This window comes from Dama dama, chromosome 21, assembly GCF_033118175.1.
Source record: "Dama dama isolate Ldn47 chromosome 21, ASM3311817v1, whole genome shotgun sequence".
NCBI lineage: Eukaryota > Metazoa > Chordata > Mammalia > Artiodactyla > Cervidae > Dama > Dama dama.
Window position 1 is genome coordinate 2,174,110 of NC_083701.1, and position 25,667 is coordinate 2,199,776.

At 59.5% G+C, this 25,667-nt stretch overlaps 4 protein-coding genes across 9 annotated transcripts; 3 read left to right on the forward strand and 1 right to left on the reverse strand.

Moving 5' to 3' along the window:
- The first annotated feature begins 209 nt into the window (after window positions 1-209).
- Window positions 210-6,446, forward strand: LOC133042453 (zinc finger protein 679-like). 3 transcript variants are annotated; one of them, XM_061123034.1, is made up of 4 exons: window positions 210-565; window positions 919-1,062; window positions 1,456-1,569; window positions 2,998-6,446. In XM_061123034.1, exons 2-4 carry the CDS (start codon window positions 1,029-1,031, stop codon window positions 3,735-3,737), a joined length of 888 nt encoding a protein of 295 aa, XP_060979017.1. In that variant the 5' UTR covers window positions 210-565; window positions 919-1,028; the 3' UTR covers window positions 3,738-6,446. The 3 variants fall into 3 exon arrangements, with proteins under 3 accessions (XP_060979017.1, XP_060979018.1, XP_060979016.1); XM_061123035.1 differs by having other exon boundaries at window positions 925-1,062; XM_061123033.1 differs by having other exon boundaries at window positions 936-1,062.
- Window positions 6,447-7,705: 1,259 nt separating this feature from the next.
- GFUS (GDP-L-fucose synthase) lies at window positions 7,706-12,624 on the forward strand. 4 transcript variants are annotated; one of them, XM_061123036.1, is made up of 11 exons: window positions 7,706-7,824; window positions 8,758-8,914; window positions 9,251-9,365; window positions 10,389-10,517; window positions 10,596-10,669; window positions 10,856-10,989; window positions 11,092-11,156; window positions 11,459-11,525; window positions 11,667-11,746; window positions 11,956-12,055; window positions 12,295-12,624. In XM_061123036.1, the coding sequence occupies exons 2-11, from the start codon at window positions 8,769-8,771 to the stop codon at window positions 12,348-12,350; spliced, it is 966 nt and encodes a 321-aa protein (XP_060979019.1). In that variant the 5' UTR covers window positions 7,706-7,824; window positions 8,758-8,768; the 3' UTR covers window positions 12,351-12,624. The 4 variants fall into 4 exon arrangements, with proteins under 4 accessions (XP_060979019.1, XP_060979020.1, XP_060979021.1 ...); XM_061123037.1 differs by lacking the exon at window positions 11,459-11,525; XM_061123038.1 differs by lacking the exon at window positions 10,389-10,517.
- A 2,417-nt stretch (window positions 12,625-15,041) lies between these two features.
- Window positions 15,042-20,737, forward strand: PYCR3 (pyrroline-5-carboxylate reductase 3). Its single transcript, XM_061123041.1, has 6 exons — window positions 15,042-15,157; window positions 18,408-18,472; window positions 18,858-19,037; window positions 19,243-19,455; window positions 19,751-19,843; window positions 20,007-20,737. The coding sequence occupies exons 1-6, from the start codon at window positions 15,061-15,063 to the stop codon at window positions 20,187-20,189; spliced, it is 831 nt and encodes a 276-aa protein (XP_060979024.1). The 5' UTR covers window positions 15,042-15,060; the 3' UTR covers window positions 20,190-20,737.
- A 305-nt stretch (window positions 20,738-21,042) lies between these two features.
- Window positions 21,043-25,437, reverse strand: TIGD5 (tigger transposable element derived 5). The gene has a single exon (XM_061123040.1). It carries the CDS (start codon window positions 25,365-25,367, stop codon window positions 23,442-23,444), a length of 1,926 nt encoding a protein of 641 aa, XP_060979023.1. The 5' UTR covers window positions 25,368-25,437; the 3' UTR covers window positions 21,043-23,441.
- Between the last annotated feature and the right edge of the window lie 230 nt (window positions 25,438-25,667).

A 25,667-nucleotide genomic window follows, 5' to 3' on the forward strand; every position in this document is an offset into this window, starting at 1 on the left:
GCCGGAGCCCAAGGAGGCGGGGCGGGGGCGGGGCCGAGGGCCGAGGGGGCGGGGCCTGTGGAGACAAAGCGGAGCGGGGCGGGGCGGAGCGGAGCGGGGCGGGGCGGGGCGGGGCGGGGCGGGGCGGGGCGGGGCGGGGCGGGGCGGGGCGGGGCGGGGCGGGGCGGAGCGGGGCGGAGCGGGGCGGAGCGGGGCGGGGCGGGGCGCTTTCGGGAGCCGAGCGGACCTGGAGCTACAGCCTCGCCGCAGGCGGGCGGGACAGGGCGTGAGCCGACTTCCGTCTGCCCGCGCGGCGCCCACCCAGCTACCCTGCTCTATTATGGTTGACCAGCGCGCCCTGGTGCTCGCACCTTAACGCAGAGCTCTGCGTCCTCGCGAGGCCCCCGTCCCGGCCGGCCTGCGAGCTGGAGCCGCTGCAGGGCTGGGGCTGGCTCCGGAGCCCTAGGCCCACCGCCGTCCCCTGCCTTCTCTCCTGTCTGCCGGCCGCCCTGCCGCCGCCGCTGCCCTCGCCGCGGAGGGACGGGGAGCCGGCATGGCGGGCAGCCCCCCGGCCGCCTGGCCCCAGGTGAGCGCGCCTGCCCCCGGGACCTGGGCTCCTTGCCTCCCAGAAGATCTTTCCTCGGAGCCCGCTTCACTTGGGACCCTGAGTCCCAGGTCCTCTCCAGGACGGGGCCTCACAGGGGCTTCCCTTGCCCCTCCGCGTTGTTCCCCAGGGCCTTCCGAAGGCTGCGGAGGGACACTCACCAGGAAAGGCGGTACTGAGCAGGTTGGGGTATGGATAGGTTGCGTTGACGGTTGTCATTAGGGGTTCCCTGGCAAGCAGGGTACCTTGAGATGGAGTCCAGGGGTCCCACATTCCTGCTGGTGAGCCATCTGCCTCCTCCGCCTTGAATCCTGATGTGCTGACCCCATGGGCAGAACCAGTGTTGTTTCAGGGCCTCCTGACTTTTGAGGACGTGGCTGTGCACTTCACCCAGGAAGAAGGGGCGCGTCTGGACGCTGGGCAGAGGACCCTGTATAGAGACGTGATGCTGGAGACTTACAGGAACCTGGTCTCTCTAGGTGAGCCCTTCCCTCCTCCCCACCCCCAGCCCCCTTCAGAGCTGAGGTGGGATCCGGGAGGGGCCAGGCTGGCTGTGACTCTGGGACCAGAGGTGGGACATTCTGCTCCCAGGTGACAGGTGGGGTCTCTGGACCCTTCCCTGGGGCAGGGCCTCTGCCAGCACTTTGCTGCCTGGAGACTAGAGGTGTCCGCGTCTCTCACAGAGGTGGGCCTCTGTTGAGTCCTCATCCCTGCCCTGCTCCCCACCCACCTCAACCTCCTGGGGAGACTCCATATTTCAGAGCCTGCATCGTGGGGCCAGCTAACTCCCCAGTCCCAGACTGCCTCTGGAGCGGGAAGCCAAGCTTGCCTTAGCACTTCAGTTCACCCATTTCCTCTCTCCTCTCGGGCAGAGGTTCCAGGATCCAAACCAGATCTGATCTCCCAACTGGAGCAAGGAAGGGAGCCCTGGGGCTCAGACCTGCTGGGGGCCCAGGAAGCAGAGACTGTGGGAGATGCCGGCATAGGTGAGTGAGGGGAGCCACAGGCCTCTGGTTGTTCAGTATTTGCACTCAGCATACACAGCCAGTGTTGTCAACATCCAGACAGAAGGACACAGTCATAAAGTGCACTTTTGTTGGCTTGTCCCTTGGTGTCCTTTCCCAGGCACATGGACATCCATCAACTGAAAACAGGCAGCCAGTTAGCAATGAGGGGTAAAGGCTGTGATTGTTGCCCTTCCCCTTCATTGCAGATTGAGGACAATTTTCTGGGAGTCCAGCACCGTGCCAGATGCTTAACAAATTGTGCCTCACTTTCTCCCATGGGATGAGCTATCACTTAGAACCCTCAGTTACAAGGAACTGAAAACCCAACCAAACCAGCCAGAGCTGGGGGGAGGCTCTTGGCTCAAGTCGTGAAAATTGGGGCTGGTTTTCAGCCTCATGGGTCTCAGGCTCTAAATAATGCCCTTGGCATAAGTTTGAGATCCAGAACACTTAACATCAGTCAAGCCAGACATCTCGCCTCCCAGAACTGCTGCTGGCCACGGGTAACAGTGGCCCCTGGTGACCTTTGCATGATCTGGAAATGTCTGCCCACCTGCCCTTAAACGGGAACTTCTGTTCTCCTCACAGCATCACTTCTGACACCAAATATAGGGAGTTCCTCATACCACCCAGTTCTTCACCTCTCTGCACACCCACTGGCTGTCCTGCTGTCCAGCTCTGACACCTCATTCCTGCACTGGATGCCTGTGGACGTCTGCGAAGTGAGAGCATTGTCCCAGAGACCCTTCCTGAGGGCCAGTTCCAGTCCTTTGGGTTTCCGGAGTGTAGAGCCTTAGAGTTTCAGGTATAGATGTGTATTTGGAAGGCAGTAAGTTTTGGAAGCAGGCAAGAGAAAGCAGGAAGAGAGAGGAGAGAAAAGTCAGTACAGAGCTGCCACTGCCAGCGTGTGGAGCACCACAGTTCCAGGAGCATGACCACTGAGAGGCTACAGGAGGCATCTGGGATTGCCCATCAGAGCAAGGGAGGGGGACACTTGTCCTTGGTCCCTCCCCCTGGGGCGGTACCTGTCTGCAGCCTGGGCTGGAAGTACAGACCTCGGCTAAGACAGAGGCACGCGTGCCCCAGAGGATGCTGGCAGACGGAGCTCTCAGAGCTGTCTGCTGCAGCAGGGCTGGAATCCCAGGGAGGCAGGGGCTTGGTGTAAGGTGCTTGCAGCGTCAGCTACAAACTTCAACTTTCTTAGAAAAAGGTGGAGAGAAAAAGTTGACATGTGAGGGGAAAGTCCATGAAGGAGGTGGGCACATGCGCACAGCCAGTAAGCCTGGACTCACCCGTGAGACACCTCGTGGAGAGGGCCTGCAGGTGGTTGATACTTGCGGGCACAGAGTGGGGGCCCAGGTGGACCTTCTCAAACAGGGTAACACGTGGGCACTTTCTCTATTTCAGATTCCACCCAGGGGTCTTTGTGTAAACATGTGACTGCAAGGGTGAAAATGACTCCAGCTGCAGAGCCTCCAGGAGGAGCATCTGGAAGCCTCTCCGGGGGTGAGCCTCCAAAACCGGTCTGCAAAGAAGCCCCTGGGCAGGAGGGCAGGCTAGGGAGCCTGGAGAACTTCCTTATCCAGGAGAGACCATCACATGGAACCTTCTGGACCATCTCCAAAGGAGAAGGGGCCCAGAAAGGCGGTAAATGGGGACCGGACCTTTTCTGTAGCCGCGAGACAAACGCTAAAGGGCAGACAGCCCACACATGCGAAACGTGCACCAAGACCTTCCGATACCTCTCGCGCCTGGTGAGACACCAGGCCACGCACAGTGGTGAGAAGCCGCACGCATGCGGGGAGTGCGGCCGTGCGTTCAGCCAGCGCTCGCACCTGGCGCAGCACCGCAGCGCGCACGCCGGCCAGAAGCCGCACACCTGCGGGCAGTGCGGCCGCGCCTTCACGCGGCTCTCCACGCTGCACCGCCACCAGCGCGTCCACAGCGGGGAGAAGCCTTTCGGGTGCCAGTGGTGCGGAAAGCCCTTCAGTTATAGCACTCTCCTCGCCCAGCACCAGCGGATCCACACACGAGAGAGGCCGTTCCGGTGCTCAAAGTGCGGGAAGAGCTTCATCTGGAAGTCCAGCTTTCGGACTCATCAGAAATCGCACCTGTGCAGCCAGGTGGCGTGGATCTCTGTAAGCTAAGTAGCCGCTGGCAGGGGGAGCGTAGGGCTGGCTGCTGCTGCAAGGAGGGCCCCAGAAGGATGTCCTCAGCACATGGCCCAGCGCAGAGTGAGACCAGCATGAGGGACTGGACTGTTTCTCCATCGGAGACCAACGAGCGCATTTCACGTCCTTCCCACAACGAGGGGTAGCCCAGGCCTGCCTGCCCCAGCCAGCAGGACCTGCTAGCCTGCTGGATTCAGTGTAGCTGTGAGACATCTGTGGACAAATTGATACTTTGAAAGTTACTATTTTCACCTGCATCCAGATTTTATTTCTGAAATTTAAAATGTAGGTCTTCGGTTTATTTGCATCATAGGTGGGTTCTAAATGCCTTTGAAATCCAGATGGGCTACCAAACTTTTGTATAATCAATCTTCCATCACACAGCAGCTCTGAGCATCAGGAGAAGATCACTGTAACTCTGGTCACCGTTTGGTCCTGGCTGGTTGTTTTCAGATGCTAATTAGTTAAGCAGGATGTGAGTGTTCCATCTTGGGCAGCTCAGCCCTTGCTGTTGGCCCTGTGGCTTTGCTTGCTCAGCTTCACCGTTCTGCATGCCAACTCTGCTTGAGTCAGGCCATATGAAACATTAAGAGTGTGCATGTCATTTGGACTGTTCTTTTTTCCAGCCAGTTCTTCCATAGAGAATATATTTGCATAGTATGGATGTTTTCTATACAATAATAACATTAAAAATTTAAAACACATGGTGGAAATAGAGAAAACAGATATAAAAGAAGCCAGTGGTCATGAAACACAGGATATCTATAGGAAGGTTAGTTGGCAAGCACTGCCCAAGCATCAGGGGGTGGGCAGGGGGAGGCTGTGCCTTTGTGACCAACCACTGAACTCTTGGCATACCTTTTGCTGCTTAGAGGCTAAGTGTCACATGTCTAGTGAAACTAAACGTGCTCAGCCATTTTCCTGCAGGCAGATTAAATAACTTAATTACAGAAGCAATACGTGATCATTTGAGGAAATATACAGATATATAAACATAAAGTAAAATATGGGACTTCCCTGACAGTCCAGTGGTTAAGACTCTAGGCTTCCATTGTAGGGAGTATGGGTTTGATCCCTGGTCAGGGAACTAAGATCCCACATTATGTGCAGTGCAGCTAAAATAAAATAGAGCAAAATATAACCGGAAGTTTTATTTTGACTCAAAGGAACCTGATAAACTGACAATGAAAAGGTGGGATTTGGGTGTTGCCCACAGTGTTTCACCCAGACTATCTAGATTCAAAGCTGTAGCAGAAGAAAACCTTCCTGAACTAAAGGAGTGCCTGCTCTTGACACTGAAAGACTTGATTGTGAGCAAAAGAAAAAACAGAGAACATGAAGTTTCATGAAATGACTGGATCACAAACACCCAGGAAAAAGATGTAGATCACCAACAGGAAAAAATAAGCTTGCCCCAGGCTTTAATTAACAAAGACTGCAGCTCTTTCCATATTTATTTCCTTAATGTGTCACCATATTTTATTTGTTTATTTTGACTGTGCCTTGGGGAGTGTAGAATCTTAGTTCCCTGAGCCCCCTATGGTGGAAGTCCAGAGTCAACCACTGGGCTGTCAGGGAAGTCCTAGAGTCAAATTTTAAAGCTTATTTCCTTTCTTTTCCCTTTACCTCTTCAAATTAAGTTCATTAGATGCAAAAAATATGATGGAGTCTTGTCAGAGATAAAGAAGACATGGCTCAGAAACACTGGATGAAACAGGACGCAATTAATGAAGAGACACTGGATGATGTTCCTTTGGGGTAGAGGAGGGAGCAGCTTCAGAGCTATGTAATAATTACATATGGATGGGCAGAAGCTTTGAAACTGCTTTTTGAGAAAATGTACTGATGTGGATATTGGGTCGTCAAGGCGTGGATTGTCTTTAACATATCTTGTTTCAGCCCATCCGGAATCCATCCTCCTTTCTTTTTGTAAAAGTACCTCTCCTTCCATTTGCAGCACTTCCCAGGGTCCGTTGTAGGAAGTCACAGTGGTGCTATCAGTCTGGGTGCCTTGTTTTTCTTTTTCTTGCCCAGTCACTCTGGCCAGAACTTCCAGTACAATTTTGAGCAGAAGTGGCAAAAATGAACATTCTTGTTTAATTTCTTACCTTAAGGGGAAAGCTTTTATTCTTTCATTCATTGAGTATGGTGTTGTTCAGTCGTTCAGTTGTGTCCAACTCTGTGACTCCATGGACTGCAGCACATCAGGCTTCCCTGTCCTTCACCATCTTCCACAGCTTGCTCAAACTCATGTCCATCAAGTCAGTGATGCCATCCAACCATCTCATCCTCTGTCATCCCCTTCTCCTCCTGCCTTCAATCTTTCCCAGCATCAGGGTCTTTTCCAATGAGTCAGTTCTTCGCATCAGGTGGCCAAAGTATTGGAGTTTCAGCATCAGTCTTTCCAGTGAATATTCAGGACTGATTTCCTTTGGGATGTTAAAGGAGTGTGATGTTAGCTGTAGGTTTTTCATAAATGCCCTTGATTAAGTTGAGGAAGTTCTCTTCTGTTCCTGGTTTGTTGAGTGTTCTTATCATGAAAGGGTGTTAGACATGATCAAATGCTTTATCTGCCTCAGCTGAGAACTTTTTTGTTCTTTGTTCTATGAATGTGGTGTACTTGATACTTTTTTTTAAAAATTGAACCATCCCTTGCATTGCAGAAATAAATCCCACTTAATCATGTGTATAATCCTTTTACTATGCTGCTGGATTCAGTTTACAGTTGCTTTTATTCCGGCTCTTTACTTCCCTTGGTGAAAACTCCATTCACCATACTTGCAGTGCCCTAGACAGAAACTCAAACTATATATATAACAAATACATATATGTATATATAGATAGGTAGATATAGATGTATTTCCAGGGACTGACTTACATGAGTGTGGGGCTGGCAAGTCTGAAGTCTGTAGGACAGGCTGGCAGGCTAAAAGTCTCAGGCAGGAGCTAATGCTCCAGTCTTGAAGTAGAATGTCTTCTTCAGTGTAACTTCAGTTTTGCTCTAAGGCTTTGCAGCTGAATGGATGTGCTCGCTCAGTCGTGTCCGGCTCTGCGACCCCTTGGACTGTAGCCAACCAGGCTCCTCTGTCCATGGGATTTCCTAGGCAAGAGTACTGGAGTGGGCTGCCACTTCCTCCTCCAGGGGATCTTCCTGACTCGGGAATCAAAACTGTGCCTCCTAAATTGGCAGGTGGATTCTTTACCACTGTGCCACCTGGGAATCCTCCTGAATGAATGAGACCCACATTATCAAGCAAAGTCTAGTTTTCTTAAAGTCACCTGATCTAAGATGCTACTGTCTATGAAGTATCTTCACTGGCAGCACCTAGGTTTGTGTGTGAATCACTGGGTGCTACAGCCTCGCCAAGTTGACACATAACCAGTTGACACCAACCATCACACCAGGCCTTGTACCTAACTTCTTCCCTTAGCTTGCCTAGCCAATGAAGCAGGAATCCTCTTAATTCTTCCAACTTGATGTTGCTTCAGTCAGTAAACTTCTGAGTCCTTATTACTGCAGCAGTGGCCCCCAAGCGATCTCCTGCTATTAATAATCTCGTGAAATGTGTTTGTCTTTTTAATGTATTTATTAAAGTATATTTTATATACTGCCCCCCTCAGTGTCTTGAATATAGTAACTGTTGCAATTGCTTCTCACAAATGCAGTTTTTACCCTAGGAAAGCACCGAGCAGCTGCAGCTCCTCCGTTTTCAGAATATTCTTTGGCCCTGCCGCTACTCCTGCGTCCAGAGCCTGCGGGCTTTCGGAGATGCGCTGCCTCGCGTCCTCTCCCACGGGCCCAACGCCAGCAGGGTCGGGGTTAGAGGCTAGTAGTGAGCGGCCTTGGTGGGGCGGAGCCGACGGGAACTACATTTCCCAGGCTACTGCGCGGCCCTGGACTTCATGTCCCTGCAGCGCCCGGGGCGGCCCTCGAGGACTCCACTTCCCAGAGTGCCTCGGGAGGGCCTGACCTGGTCCTGCCCCCTCCACCTGGCCCCGGCGCGTGGCTGGGCGCTCAGCCGGCGCCGGAAGCGGCTCTGCGGGCAGGTGGGATAAGGCGCAGGTAAGAAGGCGAGGAGCGCTGAGGGGACCGCGGGGGCGGGGGCGGGGACGTGGCATGGCGAGCCGGGGCCTGGACCTTGGGTGCCCCCTGACCATCAGAAATGCCTGAAGGGTGCCGGGAACTGGGGGCGTGGGAGGGACCCAGGAAGCACGGAAGGGGCCCAACTGCACTGTGCGAGTGGGCTCAGAGGTTGGCCCACGGGTGGAGGCCTTGGGAAGCGCCTGGGGAAACGTGGGAGGCGCCCGGCTGCAGTAGCGTCTACCCCAGGGCCTGCTGCTACACTGCCCGTGCCATCAGGAGCAGCAGAATGTCCTGGAAGGGCCCCCTCTGGTCCGGGCTGCCCGTGGGGCTCTGCATCGGGGAGTTCAAAGTCCTCCGGTAGCTGCCCGAGCAGATTTCCAGCCCCCAGGATAGGGTCCTCCGGGGTGGTGGTGCCCTGAGGCCTGTCTATTTCTCCAGGTAGCCAGAAGCTTTACCTGCCCAGAAGGAACCAAGCTTTCCAAGGCTAGCTGGAGTGGGCACTGGGCTGCAAACACAGGCGCCGCCCCTTCCCGCAGTCAGTAGCATGTGGACTTTGGCCAGAAAGCCCTAGACCCAAGGTTGGCTGCCTCCCGTCTTGTGAGCCAGAGAGGAGCCAAATGTTCTCTTTCTTGGTCCAGTTGGGATCAGGGTTGGTTCTCCTGGCTGAGTGGTAGCCCCAGGCCCCCTGTGCAGCTCTAGGCACAGGGCTCCCTGGGAAAAAGAGCTGAGAGGAGCGGATGGCTCAGGCTAGCTGGGTCTGCCTGGTCACCAGCAGGCAGTCTCCCTGGCCTGGTGACCTCATACTGTGCCCCAGCGCTAGGGGCGGTGACCCTGGGCTGGGGCAGCCCAGGGGAGTGGTGTTCTGTGGGATGGGAGCAGATGGCCTCAGCCTCACATAATTTGGCCCTACAGGTGTAGCCACCATGAGTGATCCTCCGGGGACCAGGCGGATCCTAGTGACTGGGGGCTCAGGGCTGGTGGGCAGAGCCATCCAGAAGGTGGTAGAAGATGGAGCCAGGCTGCCTGGAGAGGACTGGGTGTTTGTCTCCTCCAAGGATGCCGATCTCACGTGAGTCCGCCCATCCCTGGAGCACCCCCACTGTGACCTCTCCAGACTGAGAGCTCCAGACCAGCCCTGTCCCTAGTGGGGCCTCGCATCCTGGCCCTCCCTGCCAGATGGCTGGCCTGGCCAGGGTGTGCACAGCTTTGCTCCTGGGCAAACTTCCTCCTTTCTCTTCCTGGAAGTCCACACTCTCCTACCAGCCAGGACCTGGCCTGGCCACTTTCCCTTTTGGCAGCCCCTCCTGCCTTTGGTCCTGCCTGGCTCCTGCCCCCAGTGCCTTGAGCCAGGGCGCTCATTCCCTCGGGCCTCCAAGCAGCCTCTGACGGCCTGGCTTCCCCACAGGGATGCTGCACAGACCCGAGCGCTGTTTGAACAAGTCCAGCCCACACTTGTCATCCATCTTGCTGCAATGGTGGGGGGCCTGTTCCGGAATATCAAATACAATTTGGACTTCTGGGTAAGGAAGAGCCCCAGTGAGCACTGGGAGCCAGAATCCCAGATTCTGGGGGCTTTCTGGCCAGCTTCCCAAGCTCTTGCTCTGGCCCCATGAAGCTCCTGAGGGTCAGGGCTTGGCCCAGCAGGTGGGGCAGCCCCGAGGGCCCCCAGTGCCCTACACTTGGGCTGTAGGCAGAGGGGCACACAGGTAGACTGGGGGACGTTTGGCCCAATAGGGAAAGCCAAGAGGTAAATGGGGTTTGGGTGAGCTGAGAGAAGCCAGCATTTGCTGTGTGACCCTGCCCCAACTGCTTCCTGCCTCCTGGGCCTCCAGATGCCCCTGCTCCCAGGAGGTCCAGCTGCACTGAGCCTGGGGCGCACCCTGGGCTGCAGAGGTGTGAGCTGGGCCGTCCCAGGGCCCCACCCATGCCAGGCTTTGCCCCTGAGGGCTATCCCTGTCTCTGCCGCTGGCCTTGGTGTGGTTCAGCCCTGTTCTGGGCCTGGGATGGTGGAAGCTTAGACCCAATTCTGCACGTGGGCCTGTCGTCCTTGTCTCAGCAACAGCCTTCCCGGGAGACTGCCTGTCCACCACCTCTCCCCTCTCCCCAGACCACTCAAATGCCCCTGCCAGCTCATGTCGTCGGAGAGGGAAGTGAGGCCCGAGGAGGGGTGTGGCCAGCCCAGGCTTCACTGCTACTGAGCAGTAGAGCCAGGGGTGAGCTCCTGGGATTGGGGATGTGGAAGGCCCCCATCTTCCCTCCCTGCCTCAGGGCCAGATTGGGCCCCCTGGGCTTCTGCACCGCCTCAGCAGCCCCTGAGAGCGGGGCTCAGCCCTGAGCTTGGGGTGTAGCCCTCTCCTCCAAGGTCCTCCCGCAGCCCCAGGGGAGGCAGGCCTAGACCCTTCTGCAGTCCTGGGGGTGGGCCCTGGGAGTAGCTGGAACTCAGGCTCAGATGTGGCCTCCAGGGTGCGTCCCCTCTGGAGGAGCAGGTGAGGCCTTGGACCCTGTCTGGAGGGGCCTGAGCCCTGCTTCCCACCCCCCCGCAGAGGAAAAACATACACATCAATGATAATGTGCTACACTCGGCCTTCGAGGTGGGCGTGCACAAGGTGGTCTCCTGCCTGTCCACCTGCATCTTCCCAGACAAGACCACCTACCCCATCGATGAGACCATGGTGAGGGGAGGGGCCTGGGCAGGGTGGGGCCTGGCCTGGGGGCGGGGCTGAGAAGCAGCGGGTCCTCTGCTCCCCCAGATTCACAATGGGCCGCCGCACAGCAGCAATTTTGGCTACTCTTACGCCAAGAGGATGATCGACGTGCAGAACAGGTCCTCCTCCTGCGCCCCCTGGGTGGAGACCAGTCAGGGCTGGGGAAGGGGTCCGGGGTGCCCCATGGTGGGTGGGCCTAGGGGGCAGCCCAGCAGGGCTCCCAGACCTCAGCTGGGGCGGGACTCGGGATGGGATGGGCCAGTGGCCCCAGGGTGAGGGCCAGAGGGGATGCTGTGCCGCCGCAGAGCCTACTTCCAGCAGCATGGCTGCACCTTCACCGCGGTCATCCCCACCAATGTCTTCGGGCCCCACGACAACTTCAGTATCGAGGACGGCCACGTACTGCCTGGCCTCATCCACAAGGTGCACCTGGCCAAGAGTGAGTGCCTGCTGCCCGCGGGGGCCCCTGGGGCGCAGCCCGGGGAGGGGGGATGGCTGATACTGCCACAGCACCTCTGACACCTGCCCTCCCGACCCACAGGCAGCGGCTCAGCCTTGACGGTGTGGGGCACGGGGAGGCCCCGGAGGCAGTTCATCTACTCACTGGTTGGTGCCACAGCGGGGCACGGCTGTCCCTCAGAACATCTCCTGGGGCCGCCATGCTGGCTGTGGGCAAGCAGGAGGGAGCCTGGCAAGGGGTGGGGGTCCAGGCTGCCCCCATCCTCGCTGGGGCCCTGTAGGTTCCTGTCTGTGAGAGAGTCACTGAGGTAGCTCTGAGCTCATCTGGAGGAGGGACTTGGGGCACAGCAGGCCGGCCAATGCCCAAAGGGAGGGACCTGGGCTGGAGAGGGGATGTGCCCCTGTGGGCTGTCACTGGTGGCCTCTGACCCTGGACGTCTGACTGGCAGGACCTGGCCCGGCTCTTTATCTGGGCCCTGCGGGAGTACGATGAGGTGGAGCCCATCATCCTGTCAGGTGGGCGCCCAGCAGCCCCACCCCCACCCCCACCAGCTGGGCGGGACCCCATCTGTCTCTGGAGCCACCGAGCAGGGAGGGGACTTCTGGGGGCTGGGCAGTGGGGGCCTGACCCGGCCGTTGGTCCCTGGTTCCCCACAGTGGGTGAGGAGGATGAGGTATCCATCCAGGAGGCAGCTGAGGCCGTGGTGGAGGCCATGGACTTCCACGGGGAGGTCACTGTATCCTTTGGTCAGAGGCTGGGGTGCCTCGAGCCTCCCTGCAGAAGACTGTGCCCTGATGCCCCCATGGCACTCACCCTGGCGGCTGGGGGGTGGGGGCACTGCTGCTCTGCCCTGGAGGCTCCTTCTGGGAAAGCTGGGCCAGGCTCAAGAGCAGGCGGAGGGCGGTGGGGCTTCCCCTCATGCTGAAGCCTTGACCAGGTACCCAGTTTGATACAACTAAGTCAGATGGGCAGTTTAAGAAGACGGCCAGTAATGCCAAGCTGCGGGCCTACCTGCCCGATTTCCAGTTCACACCCTTCAAGCAGGGTGAGCCTCCCACCCTGTTCCTCAGGGCCTTCCAGCCTCTCCCGGGGGCCACCACTGCCCCTGCCCAGGCCTCAGTTTCCCCACTGCCTGCTGTGGGGGACACTCTGTGGGTTTGGCCTCCATGCCCTCACTGCAGAGGCAGGACTCCCTGGGTCCCCCTCCTCCTCCCTCCTCCCGGGAGGTTAGGACCACCCTGGCCCTTACCTGCCCACCGGGCCCTCACCTGCCCACCTCTGCAGCCGTGAAGGAGACCTGTGTCTGGTTCACCGACAACTATGAGCAGGCCCGGAAGTGAGGCCTGCGGCCGGAGCCCGTCCACCACTTCCCCAGCGCCTGGTCAGCAGTGCCCAGCAGCAGCCACTCACAGAACCTGCCAGGAGCCGGGGGCACCGCCTGCCTGCCTGATAGTGGCCTCTGCTCCACTCCGTCTGCCGAGGCAGGCCTCAGTGACTGTCTGGTGCGGCCCCCATCCATGTCAGGGAAGCCAGGCCCAGCACCCTGCTCCCCAGCTCCATCCCTGAGTGTCCCCTTCTGATCCCTGGGAGCCAATAAAGAGCATTTTCACAGGCCTGTGTGCCAGCCACCCCCGTCCCCACCCGCCAGCCCCCAAGAGCTGCTGGACCATGGTGACCAACTGCCCCTGGGGCAGAAGGGTGGCAGTGGGCGGAGACACAGAGGAGTGTTGAGTGGGCAGGTGGCAGGAGAGGGTGGGCTGTCAGCTGGTGGGGACAAAGGGCAGGGCACCTGCAGTGGTTCCAGTGTGGCGGCCAGAGCCAGCCTCTCCCCACACGGCCACATATGGGCCTGGGTAACCGCACTCCCCAGGGCTCCCCTGCTTCCTCCCAGGACTTCGGGGAAAGAGGCTGGGTGCGGGTTTGGATAGGCCAGGCGGGCACAGAGGGATCTGAGGAGATTGTCAGTCTGCTGGTTCAGGCTCCCCTGGGGCCCCAGTAGAGAGGCGCTCGACCTGGCCCTTTCATCTCCCTAGCCCTCATGTGGCAGCTTGGGTGCTGGGGCCCAGCCTGTCCTTCTCCCGTGGACAGTGACAGGTGTCATGCAGGAGTGGGCCTGGCGGGCAGGGAGGTGAGTGGCACCTTCCTCAACAGGAAGATTTAGACGGGCGCCCTGGCCAGTCAGGCAGTGCTGTGGGTGCCCAGCCTCCAGGCCAGAGCAGGACTGCCTCCCTCAGGACCCAGGCACCTTCCCTGGCTCTGGGGTCCCCCTCTTCACAAGTGTGTGTGCCCACACAGTCATGACATCTTTTGTTTATCTGGGCAGTGTCGGCTGTCCCCCCTGTGCTGGGCACACAGTCCTGCCCTCTGCGCCCTGTCCAGCTGACCACACACTGCGTTTGTCACCACCCCATTCCTCTCCCCAATAGTGTCAGTGCCTCCTTACCTTTTCAGTTTCTGTCCAGACGGTTATTCCTCTCTGAAGCCCATCCCACCAGCCTGCTTCTCCAGAAATTCCTCCCCTCCCCCACCCCCACGACTCAGAGCTCCAGGACCAGGTCTGCCTTCATGGTGTTATCCCCCCCGGGTGCCAGCCATTTGTGAATGAAGGGTCTGCTGGTTAAGGGAGATGGGCAGGGGTGACACCTGAGTTGGAGCTTGGATCAGCCCAGTGAGAAGGGGGCAGGAGCAGAAAGGCCTGGACGTGCCTGGGAGGACACTAATAGTGGTTGCATGTCCTGAACTGTCCCTTGCAGGGTGTGTGTATCATAGAGGGGCAGGTCTGCAGGGTAGGGCTTTGGCTGTCCATTCTGCTGCTGTGAGGCCTTCATTCCCAGCCCCAGAGCAGGGGCTTCTCACTGAAGGGACAGCATTGAGTGAGTGAGGGACTCTCACTGTTGAAGAACTTTCCAGTTGTTGTGTCTCACTCTTTTTGTGACCCCATGGAGCCCACGAGGCTCCTCTGTCCACGGGATTTCCCAGGCAAGAATACCAGAGTGGGTTGCCATTTCCTCCTCCAGGGTATCTTGCCAACCCTGGGATTGAACCTGTGTCTCCTGTGTTGCAGGAAGATTCTTTCCACTGAGCCACCTGGGAAGCCCGCTGAAGAATTTAGAACGTGCCAAAGTAGAGTTTAAAGAAAATAACAAAATGTTTTTTAAAATGCAATCTTAAAAACTGCAGCCTAAGCTTATTTTTCCTAAGTCAATAAAAAATCACAAGCACACCCCACACCCACCCTCCCCCTCTCAGTCTCTAAGGTGCTTCCTGTCCTCAGCCACACACTCTCTTCCTTAGGACCAACTAGAGAGGCCAGGTCTCTCCTGGGGAACACCTCAGGCAGGTCTCCCCTGCCTCCCTACATAGCTCCCTGAGAGGCTCTCAGAAACCAAAACCCAGGCTGGCCTGAGGAGCTTCTTTAACAGCAAAGCCGCAGACCGCTGCTCCCACGTTTCACTGGCTGCGTCAATTTTATGCTGTCACTCGGACCCACTGCAACTTGGGGGAAAGCTGACCACAAGCCGGGACCAGGCAGCCCTGTCCTCCACACCCGACTGCTCACAGGCTCCAAACAGAACCAGCGCGCGCTGTTCCCACCCAGAAACCGGCCCGAGGCCGGCAGAGTCCCACTCGCTATCTACTGATAAGCGGAAGTCCGGATTCTGGCTGCCGGGAGTTTCATCAGAATCTGCTCAGTCGCCCCCTCCTGGAAGCTCAGCTGGCCGGTGTCCATCAGCGCTTTCCCATTGGCCCCGCGAGGGACCCCATCCCACAGGAGCCTCCACCCTTTCCGACCCTTCGCTTGTAAATGGACCCTCAAGTTGCTACTTGCGAAATTCACACACCAGTGGAGCACCCAAGTACGCAACCGGCCAATGGACCGGACGCTTCTCGCGGCGCCGCGCCCCGCCCCTCGCGGCATTACGCACCGCACGGAAACCCCGGGAGAGGGCGGAGCGTGAGGTCTCCGCAGCCAGTGGAGGAGCGCAGGTGAGGCCCCCGCAGCCTATTGGCGTAGCTGAGGACGGGGGTGGGGCGCGGCGCGGCGGCGTGATGGCGGCGGCGGCGGCGGAGTCCGGCGGGAGGCGAGTGGGCTTTGTGGGCGCGGGCCGCATGGCGGAGGCCATCGCGCATGGCCTCATCCAAGCAGGTAGGGCGCCACGGGCGTAGGGCGCGTGGGGACCTCAGGCTCGGGGCCAGCGGGCGTCCGAGACCGGCCTGAGGTGAGAGGGGCGGGCTTACCTGTCCCGTGCCCACCTGCCCCGCGGATCCCAGAGCAGCGCGGCGCCCTAGGCGCAGGGGCCCCAGGGTGGAGCTCACCGGCGGGCGTGGGACAGGACGGCTCGCGGACTCTGCCTTTCCGGACTCTGTTTCCTCTGGGAGCGCGGCTGGAGGGGATGTGGTGGAGAGGCTCAGAGCCAGCCGTCCACACGGTAACCGTGAGGCGGTCGGAATTGGGATGCGCTGTGAGTGCATCAGTTTAGTCGCGTCCAACTCTTTGCTACCCCATGGACCGCAGCACGCCAGGCTTCCCTGTCCATCACCAACTCCCGGAGCTTGCTCAAACTCATGTCCATCGAGTCGGTGATGCCATCCAACCATGTCATCCTCTGTCGTCTCCTTATCCCACCTTCAATCTTTCCCAGCGTCAGGGTCTTTTCCAATGAGTCAGTCCTTCGCATCAAGTGGCCAGATTATTGGAGTTTCAGCTTCAGCATCAGTCCTTCCAATGAATATTCTGATTTCCTTTAGGATGGACTGGTTGGATCTCCTTGCAGTTCAAGGGACTCTCAAGAGTCTTCTCCAACACCACAGTTAGAAAGCATCAATTCTTCAATGCTCAGCTTTCTTTATAGTCCAACTCTCACATCCATACATGACTACTGGAAAAACCATAGTTTTTACTAGATCGACCTTTGTTGGCAAAGTAATGTCTCTGCTTTTTAATATGCTGTCTAGGTTGGTCATAGCTTTTCTTTCAAGGAGCAAGTGTCTTTTAATTTTATGGCTGCAATCACCATCTGCAGTGATTTTGGAGCCCAAGAAAATAAAGTCTGTCACTGTTTCCCCTGTTTCTCCATCTATTTGCCATGATGTAATGGGGCCAGGTGCCATGATCTTAGTTTCTGAATGTTGAGTTTTAAGCCAAGTTTTTCACTTTCCTCTTTCACTTTCATCAAGAGACTTTTTAGTTTTTTGCTTTTTGCCCTAAAGGTGGTGTCATCTGCATATCTGAGGTTATTAATATTCCTCCCAGTAATCTTGATTCCAGCTTGTGCTTCATCTAGCCTGGCATTTCACATGATGTACTCTGCATATAATTTAAATAAGCAGGGTGACAATATACAGCCTTGACGTACTCCTTTCCCGATTTGGAACCAGTCTGTTGTTCCATGTTCAGTTCTAACTGTTGCTTCTTCACCTGCATACAGATTTCTCAGGAGGCAGGTCAGGTGCTCTGGTATTCCACTGTGAGTGCATAAAATAACACATATGCCGAGTTTGGAAGATTCAGCACACAAACAAAAAGTAATGTATCTTAGTAATTTTTAATATTGATTACCTGTTGGAAGGATAACATTTTGGCTACCTTAGGTTAAATAAAGTGTATTATAACTAAACTTGTTTTTTTCCTGATTGTTTAATATGACTACTAGAAGTTGTAACGTGACATGTATGGGTTGAGCGATGTTTCTCTTGGACAGTCCTAGCTTAGAGTGAGATCTCGTGCCTCGGTTGAGTTGCCTGACCGCTCTGAGCCTATGTCTCTTCTTTTGATTTGTTTGCCAGCGGCACTCCTAGTATCTGGCACTGCACATCTGGAGCCAGATCATCCTCCATCCTTCACGTTGTAGGGTGTTTAGCTCCCTTCCGTGGCTTCTCCCAAGAGGTCAGTAACATCCCCAGTTGTGAGAGCCAAAAGTGTCTCCAAACCCTGCCAGTGTTGGGGGCAGGCAAAATCATTGGTTGAGAAGATCATGGTATCCGGTCCCATCACTTCATGGCAAAAAGATGGGGAAAGAATGGAAACAGTGACAGACTTTATTTTCTTGGGCTCCAAAATCAATGCAGATGGTGATTGCAGCCATGAAATTAAAAGATGGTTGCTCTTTGGGAAGAAAGCTATGACCAACCTGACAGCATATTAAAAAGCAGACATTACTTTGCCAACAAAGGTCGATCTAGTCAAAGCTATGGTTTTTCCAGTAGTCATGTATGGATGTGAGAGTTGGACTATAAAGAAAGCTGAGCATTGAAGAATTGATGCTTTCTAACTGTGGTGTTGGAGAAGACTCTTGAGAGTCCCTTGAACTGCAAGGAGATCCAACCAGTCCATCCTAAAGGAAATCAGTCCTGAATATTCATTGGAAGGACTGATGCTGAAGCTGAAACTCCAATACTCTGGCCACCTGATGCGAAGAACTTCCTTGGAAAAGACCCTGATGCTGGGAAAGATTGAAGGCAGGAGGAGAAGGGGACAACAGAGGATGAGATGGTTGGATGGCATCATTGACTCGATGGACATGAGTTTGAGCAAGCTCCGGGAGTTGGTGATGGACAGGGAAGCCTGGCTTGCTGCAGTCCATGGGGTTGCAAAGAATCGGACGCGACTGAGCGACTGAACTGAACTACAGCAGGAATGGTGGTGGTGTCCTGATTGTGCTCCACAGTATTTAGGATCGTTTTGTGGTGATTATGGACTAGCTTTTTGCCTTTAGCTGTATGTCAATGTCTAGAGAGATGAAATGTCTAGAGAGATGAAAATCATCAGAAAGCAGGTTATTGCAAGCCTCAGGTGTTTACTTGTAAAACTTGGAGTGTTAATTGCTACCCCCAGCTACATGGAGTTCATGTTGACACAGTGCAGGCAACACATAGTGGCTGCCACCATCTGTCCAAGTTGTGGGGTGCATTTCTGCCTTCTTGTTAGACCTTGTAGAAATCTGATCTGTAGAGGATTCTGCCAAACAGGCATTCTCTGCTTGGATGTCCCAGCACAGACACACCCTCTTCCTAGGGTTCACCCTCATCCCGCACCCTCCCTTCCCGGGCCTCCGTACCCACCATGCCCCCTCCCCAGCCTTCCTATTCCCAGTAGCAGCAGTCCCTGGGATCCATGTCCTCACAAGACAAGGCGAACTCCTGGTCCCTGTGTCCAGCAACGTGTCTGGACTCGGCAGCAGGTAGGCAGCAGTGACTGCCGGGTAGAATCAAGTGAGGCTGGTGGTCTGGTCTGGTCCCAGCCGCGTGGAACTGCCCTGCTGAGCTCCTGGCTTCTTGGAGAGGCTCAGGATGGCCCAGGTGTGGCTGAGCCTCAGAGACTTGCAGACCCGGCAGGCTCGCTCCACCGCCCCGCCTTCCTCACTGACACCCCCGCTCTTCTTTGTCTTTCCCTCCAGGAAAAGTGGAACCTGAGCACGTGCTGGCCAGCGCACCCTCCGACAGGAACCTCTGCCGTTTCCAGGTGAGCCGGGCAGTTCCCAGGTGGCTCTTGGCTCCTGTCCCTTAGACGCTCCTTGGGGCCAGGGAAGCGCTGCTTACTTGGCTAAAGTTTTGAGATGGCCTGGGCTGGGGAAGGGGAGGTCAAAGGCCAGAAGGAACATCAGGGTCGTGGAGGGCCAGGGTGGGGTAAAGGGGTGTGCGTGCTGGGTGGGCAGGAACGTCATGGGCACTCACCGGCTCAGAGGGCTTGAGGCTGTGCTGCCGTCAGGGCCCACCTGAGGTCAGGTCCCGAGCAGGGACGGGTGGTCTGGCCGCCGGGAGTAGAGCCATCCGCCGTGGGGGCTGGCAGGGGGGCTGCGGTCTGGAGGACGCCTGCTGACAGACTGGCCCTGGCGTCCCCGCTGCAGGCCATGGGCTGCCAGACCACCCACTCCAACCCGGAGGTGCTGCACAGCTGCCCCCTCGTCTTCTTCGCCACCAAGCCCCACATCCTGCCCACCGTGCTGGTGGAGGTGGCTCCTGCCGTCACTGCGGAGCACATCTTGGTGTCCGTGGCTGCTGGGGTGTCCCTGAGCACCCTGGAGGAGGTGAGTGGCCCTTGAGGGCGCGGTGGGGCTGAGACGCTGACCTCAGGCTGGGTTCTGCTGACCAGACTCGACTTCCCAACCCGGCCATCCCAGACCGGCTGCAGCTGGGGCCCGGCCCTTCCAGAAGCCAGCATGGGTGGGTTGGGGAGCAGAGTTTTTCCGCTGGCTGGCACAGGCCTCACTGACCACAGCCTCTCTCTGGCAGCTGCTGCCCCCGAAGGCTCGGGTGCTCAGGGTCTCACCCAACCTGCCCTGCATCGTCCAGGAGGGTGCCATGGTGATGGCACGGGGCCGCCATGCTGGGACCTACGAGGCCCAGCTCCTGCGGTCCCTGCTGGAGGCCTGCGGGCAGTGCGAGGAGGTGCCCGAGGCCCAGGTGGACATCCACACCGGCCTCAGCGGCAGCGGCGTAGCCTTTGTGAGTATGGTGGGCAGCCCTCCCTCTGCAAAGTGGGACCTTCCCAAGCCCCCCCAACAGCCCCTGCCCCCAGGGATCCACGCTTGTTCCTCAGCTGCCCGTGTGTGCCCACCCCACATCAGTGCCTTCCTGGGCCTTTGAGGCCGGCCCCTTGGCAGACCCCTCTGGGCTCCGGCCTTGGCTCTGGTGGCTGGTGCCCTGGGCCTTGTTCTGAAGGTTCCCAGCCTTCTCCAGGCTGGGTGCTGAGTCCCAGGGAGGGCTAGCTTTGACTCCCGCCCCCTCCCCACTGCTACAGGTGTGTGCCTTCTCTGAGGCCTTGGCTGAAGGTGCTGTCAAAATGGGCATGCCCAGTGGCCTGGCCCACCGCATCGCTGTCCAGACCCTGCTGGTGAGACCCTGCTGCACGGCCCGGGGAGTGTGTAGAAGGGGAGGGTCAGCATGGGGAGGCGGCCAGCTGGCCTGAGTTGAGACAGGGTGCTGGGGGGGGATGAGCTGCAGACAGGCTGCCAGCACCGCCCCTCCCCCCAAGTCACCCCAACACCTCTCTCCAGGGGACAGCCAAGGTGCTTCTGCAGAAGGGGCAACACCCGGCTCAGCTGCGGACTGACGTGTGCACGCCAGGCGGCACCACCATCTACGGGCTCCATGCGCTGGAGCAGGGTGGGCTGCGGGCCGCAGCCATGAGCGCCGTGGAGGCCGCCACCTGCCGGGCCAGGGAGCTCAGCAGGAAGTAGGTGCGGGCCACACCTCTACCCTGTGGTGGCTCGGGTCCCCTCTGTCCTGCAGGGAGGAGGGGCCCTGGCCCGCAGGGAACACAGCAGGGTGTGGCCCCTCCCTGGATCCTAAGCTCCTGGCAAGGGCAGGGAGAGCTGGCCCTGATGACCCTTCCCTGGGTCAGGAGCCCCGGAGGGTCCTGTGGCCTGGCCTCTGACTACCGGATTTGGTTCTCAACATGTCCGTGAAGGGACCAACAGGCCTGGAAAGCCAGAAACGTGGGACCTTTGTTGGGGGACTGCCCCATCCCACGCAGGCCCAAGTGCTGGAGCCCCTTCCTGCCACCTGCCAGGCGTCTGTGAACAGGGCTGACGCACCCACTGGCCACCCCCACTCTGCTGCCCGGCCTCAAGCCCTCCCCGAGTTCCAGCCACCAGTGTCCTGCTGGCCCTCAGCCAGGGACTGCTTGTCTGACCCCGGCCCTTCTACTAGTTAGAGGCTGAGTCCATTTCTTCACCTATTTTTTTTTTTTTAACCTTTAAAATGGAAATAAAGATGCTGTCCTATAGCATGGAGCGATCAATGTTTCACTGGAGGTGGATAAAACCAAATCCCAGTGCCTGGGGTCCCATCAGCAAGGCCCTGGGCTCAGACTCAAGTGGGTGGTACAGACGGGGCTCCCCTCTATCTCCCATCACCCCCCTCAGCAATGCGTCAGCCAGCAAAGTCCCTGGGCCCAAGCTGGGGCCCTACCCTGAGGTGGCCAGTCTGCGTGAGGCATCTGTGGGCCCACTGCTGTTCCTCCCTGCTTCTCAGATGGTGTTCTGGAGCTATGCACTGGGTGCAGTTACAAAAGTAAGACTGGGACAGAGCTTGTGTGAAGTGGGCATGTTCAGCCTTTATTATAAAGTGAGGCTAGCTGTGAAAGGGCCCCTTGACAGAGTAAGCACCTCAGAGCCCACTCCAGCCCCCCTGCCCCCGAGATCCTGACCTGCTCTCGGGCCCACAGGCTCAGGGCCAATCCCCGCACTGGCAAGGCCCCTTCCTCACCGCAGGCTCCAGGGCTCCATCCGTGGTCCACTGTCACCTGGGGGCTTGTTCCCCAGTGTGTGGCCCCTCGGGCAAGGCTGGCCTCACACGGGTGGGTTCACTCTCCCGACCCCCCTGGTGGGCTGGTATCAGCAGAAGTCATGGGTGACACTTTCTGCCCGCTGCTGATTCTGCCAGGCCAGCCCTGAGGTCCTGCCTGGGGGCTGCTGGCTTGGAATTCGTGACCCTCGCTGCCTTAAGGGTTCAACAGATGATGGTGAACAGGAGTGGAGAGCCTGGCAGCTGAGATGCCTCGGGCCCAGCGGTAACCACAGCAAGGCACTTCAGCTGTTCTCCCCACGGTTCACAGAGCTGAGCTCCAGGAGCTGGGCCTGCACTCTAGGGAGGAGGACTTCAGAGGCCCTCACGTGAGGTGTCCCCAGCCCCACCCTCGACAGGGCCCTGGCTCTTCAAGGCCCAGACCAGCCTGTGCTGTGCCTCATTCCTGCACTGCCATCTGGGGCCGGGCACTGGCCAGAGCTGCCTTCTGGGGTGCAGCCTCAGTGCCCCACAGGGGGTGAGGCAGGAGGCTCTGTCCCAACACCCAGTTCTCAACATCAACCGCAGCCCCCCTGCCCAGACCCCGGGGACAGAGGATCAAAGGTGAGACCGGGAACCTGGCGAGAGGGGTGGCACCGAGGATGCCACCAGAGACTACTCTGGCCCGGCGCCCACCCGGGCTCCAAGTCCACTCCCTCGCAGGGACCTGCAGGACAGAGGCCCCGCAGGTGGGCTATGGTGAACAGGCACTCTCGCCTGGGCCCCTGACGGTGTGACATGCAAGACATCCTGAGGCCAGAGGCGCAGGCCAGGTGCAGGCCTGCCACAGCTGCTAGCGGAGTGAGGGCAGCAGGTGAGGTGGAGGCTTTAGCCGGGGCTGGTGGCCATGCCTCCCTTCTCGCCTGGAATCCTCCGCACCATCGATCAGCTTTCAGATCTGACACATACACGTACATGTGTGGGTGTTTTGATTAGAGGTGGTTCCAAGGAAGAGCTGACATCTTTGCTCCGGGGGCACCCCCGTGGCCCTGCCACCATGCATGGCCCTTCCCTCCCAGAAACACATCACCTGGGTGCGGCCTCCATAGCCCAGGAGCACCAGGAGGCAGGGGCAGGTGAAGAGGAGGGCAGAGCACCGAGGCAGGCAGCAGCACCTCAAATCCAGCCCTCCTCAGGGCTCTGGGCGTCTCTGCCGGGCAGCCCCTGGGAGACCTGGGTGTCTCAGCCTCAGGCCCCCAACAGGGTCCTGAATCTAGAGCTGAGTGGAGCAGCAAAACAGTGTGGGAGCTGGAGGGTCACACGGAGCCCTCGCCACCTCCTTTCAAGCCATGCCACCCAGAAGCCTAATTCACGGCCTGTGGGAAGTGGCTCCTCGGCTACACCCCTGGCAGTGCCGGGAGCCGGGCAGCCTGGGAGGGGAGCTAAGGCACTGAGGGTTGTCCTGGCGTGGCTGGCGGTGCCACAGGGCTGCTCCGAGAAGAGAGCATGGCTCCGGGCCCTGAGGCTGCTGGGGTGTGGGGCAGGGGCCCAGGTCTAGTGCTCGTCAACCCTACAGAATGAAAGCTGTTTAGAATAGCATTTCCTTAAAGATGATAAACACAAGAACCTTGGCTGCACCCAGAAACTCAAAGCCCCATCCTTCTTTCCCAGCCCCCCGAGCATCTGCCTGAAGAGTACCTGGAAAAAACAGAGTTAATGTGCCAAACCAAAGACCAGTGGTGTGCTTCCCACTGGGACGACCACAGGGCTGTGGTCCATGGGGACCGGATGCCGGGCCCTTGTCCAGGGCAAGTGCTGGGCCCCGGGGGGCTGGGGGGACAGGAACGTGGCTGGGGCAGCCCCACAGGGGCCAGAGAGAACACGGCTACCTGCTCTCTGCTAAGCGCTGTGGCGTATGCCAGGTCCGCGTGGGAGGGCACCTTGCCGAGCCACGTGTGGGCCTGCCCGGGGAGGAGGGGTGGCCACGGCCTCTCTTCCAGCTAACCCAGCACCAGATAGGGTGCCAGTGGAAGGGCCGGCCCTTCACCAACAGGGCTCTCTCGGGCCAGGCTGGGATCCCTGTCAACCCCTGAGCTTTGGGGGTGGGCCACTCCAGGGAAGGCAAGGCAAGATGGGATCTCTGTCTTTCCCCCCTCCACATGCCTCAGGAGAAAGGCCACTGGGGGCTGCCGGGGCGGGCTTGGTCACAGCCCGTCGTCGGGAACCGTGGATGAGGGCCCGATGCCCCCCAGCCTCCGGGCCGTGCTGATGAGCGAGCGCAGCTGCACCAGCTTCTGCGGCCCCACCTCCCGGGGGTCCTGGGTCTCCAGCCACCGCAGCGCTGTCTCCAGACCCCGAACGGCCTCCCCAGCGGTGGGGACGGCCTCCTCCTCCTCTGCTCCTCCTGCCACCGCTGAGGGTAGGCTGGCAGGGAGCAGGGGGCCCCCGGGGACCAGCACAGGAGGCCGGCTGGGGCCCCAGTCCTCTCTGCCACTGTCGGGCAGCCCCCCATCATCGTCCAGGTGCAGCCACTCGGCCACCTCCTCAGGAGCCAGGCGTTTGTAAGCCAGGGCTGCCAGGTGCGTGAGGTCGCTGAGCACCCTGCTGCGCTCCGCGGCCTCCTCCGCCTGGCCAGCAGGCTGCCCAGCGCGCTCCTCCACCGGCCGGGGCTCGAAGGCAGCCCGCAAGCTCAGCAGCCAGCAGCGCTCAATGCTGCCGGCCTGCACCAGGTCCCAGGAGAGGCCGGCCAGGTAGAGCATGTCCTTGAGCATGAAGCTGCGCATGAAGTCCAGCGGGGACCCCCCAGCGCAGGACACGGCCAGCCGCAGCAGCTCCCGCTTGTACAGCTGCTTAAACGCGACCACCACCCCCTGCTCCAGGGGGGCGGGTATGTGCACCCGGCCGCTGCCCCTGCACAGGAACAGCACCCGCACGGCCCCGTCGGGGGTCTGCAGCTCCTCCGGGGGACCGATGGGCTCGGGCCGGTACCTCCTGCGGGTCTCCTCGCTCTCCTCCAGGGCGGGCATCCTGGCCCCAGAACTGGGGCAGGGAGGGTGGGCCACCAGCAGCACGGCCTTCTGCTGCAAGCAGCTGCGGCGCAGGTAGCGCCTGACACCCGGGACGAACTCCTCGAAGAACCAGCAGCGCAGCAGCGGGCGGCTGAGCCAGGCGTCGGGGCTGTAGCGGTAGGAGGCGGGGAACTTGTCCTGGTTGTGGTGGCGCAGGCTTGGTGGGTCTGGCAGCTGCCCGATGACCAGCGGCTTCAGCTTGTGGCTGCCGGTCAGGTTAGCGGCCAGCAGGACCGTCACCCGGTCGCCCCGCCAGCGGCGGCCGCAGCTCCCCGCGCCCACGGGCGCAGCCTGCTCCGGGAGCAGCTTCCAGTAGAGGCCCGTGACGTTGGCGTTGTAGATCTGTTCGTCGCCGTAGCCGCCCTCTGCGGGGGCCAGGGTACTAGCGGCGAGGTCGGGCAGGGGCCCGGCGCGGGTGGGCTGCGCGGGCTCCTGCTTGACGGGCGGGCCAGGCGCGGGGTCGGCGGCCGCGGGTTCGGCATCGCCGTAGATACGCTGGCTGGAGATGCCGTGGCGCTTCTGCCAGCGCCAGAACCAGCCGTGGCTGGCCTTGAAGGTGCATTCGGGCCCGTAGATCTGGCGCGCGAAGGCCTCGGCCTGCGCCTGGATGAGCGGCCCCGACAGTGGCACGCCGTGCTGGCGCAGCGCCAGGAACCACGAGTAGACGGCGCGGTCGATCTCCTCCTCGTTGGCCAGCCGCATCTTCTTGCGCTGCGTGCCCACCTCGCCACCCAGCTGCTCCAGGAACCAGCGCAGCTTGGGTTCGTCCTTAAGCCAGCCGCGCAGCGTGCCGCCAGGCACGCCGAAGTCGCGGCACACGCTGGCCTGCCGCTCGCCGCCCTTGACGCGCTCGATGGCTTGCAGCTTATCCTTGATGGAGTAGGCCTTGCGGAAGGCCATCTTCACAGCGACGCGGGGCCGCGGCGCGGGAGCGGCGGGCGGCGGCCGCGCGGCGGGGACCGGGGCGGGCGCGGGGGGCCGCGGCGGTTGCATAGGGCGTCCGGGCGGGGGTCGGCGACCGCGGCGAGGGGCCGGGACGGCCGGGGGTCCCGCAGGGTACATGGCTTCTGCGGCGACCGCGACGGCAGCGGGGCCGCTGGAGCCGGAGCCATACGCCCTCCCGGCCGGCCGCGCTGGGCCGGCGCCGGGGGCGGGGCCGGCCGGGCCCTCCCCTTTGTCTCGCCCCGGGCGCGCGCAGGCGCGCTGGGCCCCCATCCCCGCGCCGCGCCGCGCGTCACTGGCCCCCGCCCGCCGAGTCCATCCGAGCTGCGGCGGAGGGGGACGGCCGGGGCCGGCGCCGTGTCCAGTGGTTTGCTCCACCTCCTCTCGGAAAGATCGAGCTCCGCGGGGGTCTCCCACTGG

Bases quoted from the DNA above. Each gene is read 5' to 3' on its own strand.
- LOC133042453 (XM_061123033.1), top strand. From the start codon at position 533: ATGGCGGGCAGCCCCCCGGCCGCCTGGCCCCAG. The intron at 1,063-1,455 runs GTGAGCCCTTCC...CCTCTCGGGCAG, and splicing joins CAGGAACCTGGTCTCTCTAG to AGGTTCCAGGATCCAAACCA. The intron at 1,570-2,997 runs GTGAGTGAGGGG...TCTCTATTTCAG, and splicing joins TGTGGGAGATGCCGGCATAG to ATTCCACCCAGGGGTCTTTG.
- GFUS (XM_061123036.1), top strand. From the start codon at position 8,769: ATGAGTGATCCTCCGGGGACCAGGCGGATCCTAGTGACTGGGGGCTCA. The intron at 11,747-11,955 runs GTATCCTTTGGT...CCAGGTACCCAG, and splicing joins ACTTCCACGGGGAGGTCACT to TTTGATACAACTAAGTCAGA. The intron at 12,056-12,294 runs GTGAGCCTCCCA...CCACCTCTGCAG, and splicing joins GTTCACACCCTTCAAGCAGG to CCGTGAAGGAGACCTGTGTC.
- PYCR3 (XM_061123041.1), top strand. From the start codon at position 15,061: ATGGCGGCGGCGGCGGCGGAGTCCGGCGGGAGGCGAGTGGGCTTTGTG. The intron at 15,158-18,407 runs GTAGGGCGCCAC...CTTTCCCTCCAG, and splicing joins GCATGGCCTCATCCAAGCAG to GAAAAGTGGAACCTGAGCAC. The intron at 19,844-20,006 runs GTGAGACCCTGC...ACCTCTCTCCAG, and splicing joins TCGCTGTCCAGACCCTGCTG to GGGACAGCCAAGGTGCTTCT.
- TIGD5 (XM_061123040.1), bottom strand. From the start codon at position 25,367: ATGTACCCTGCGGGACCCCCGGCCGTCCCGGCCCCTCGCCGCGGTCGC.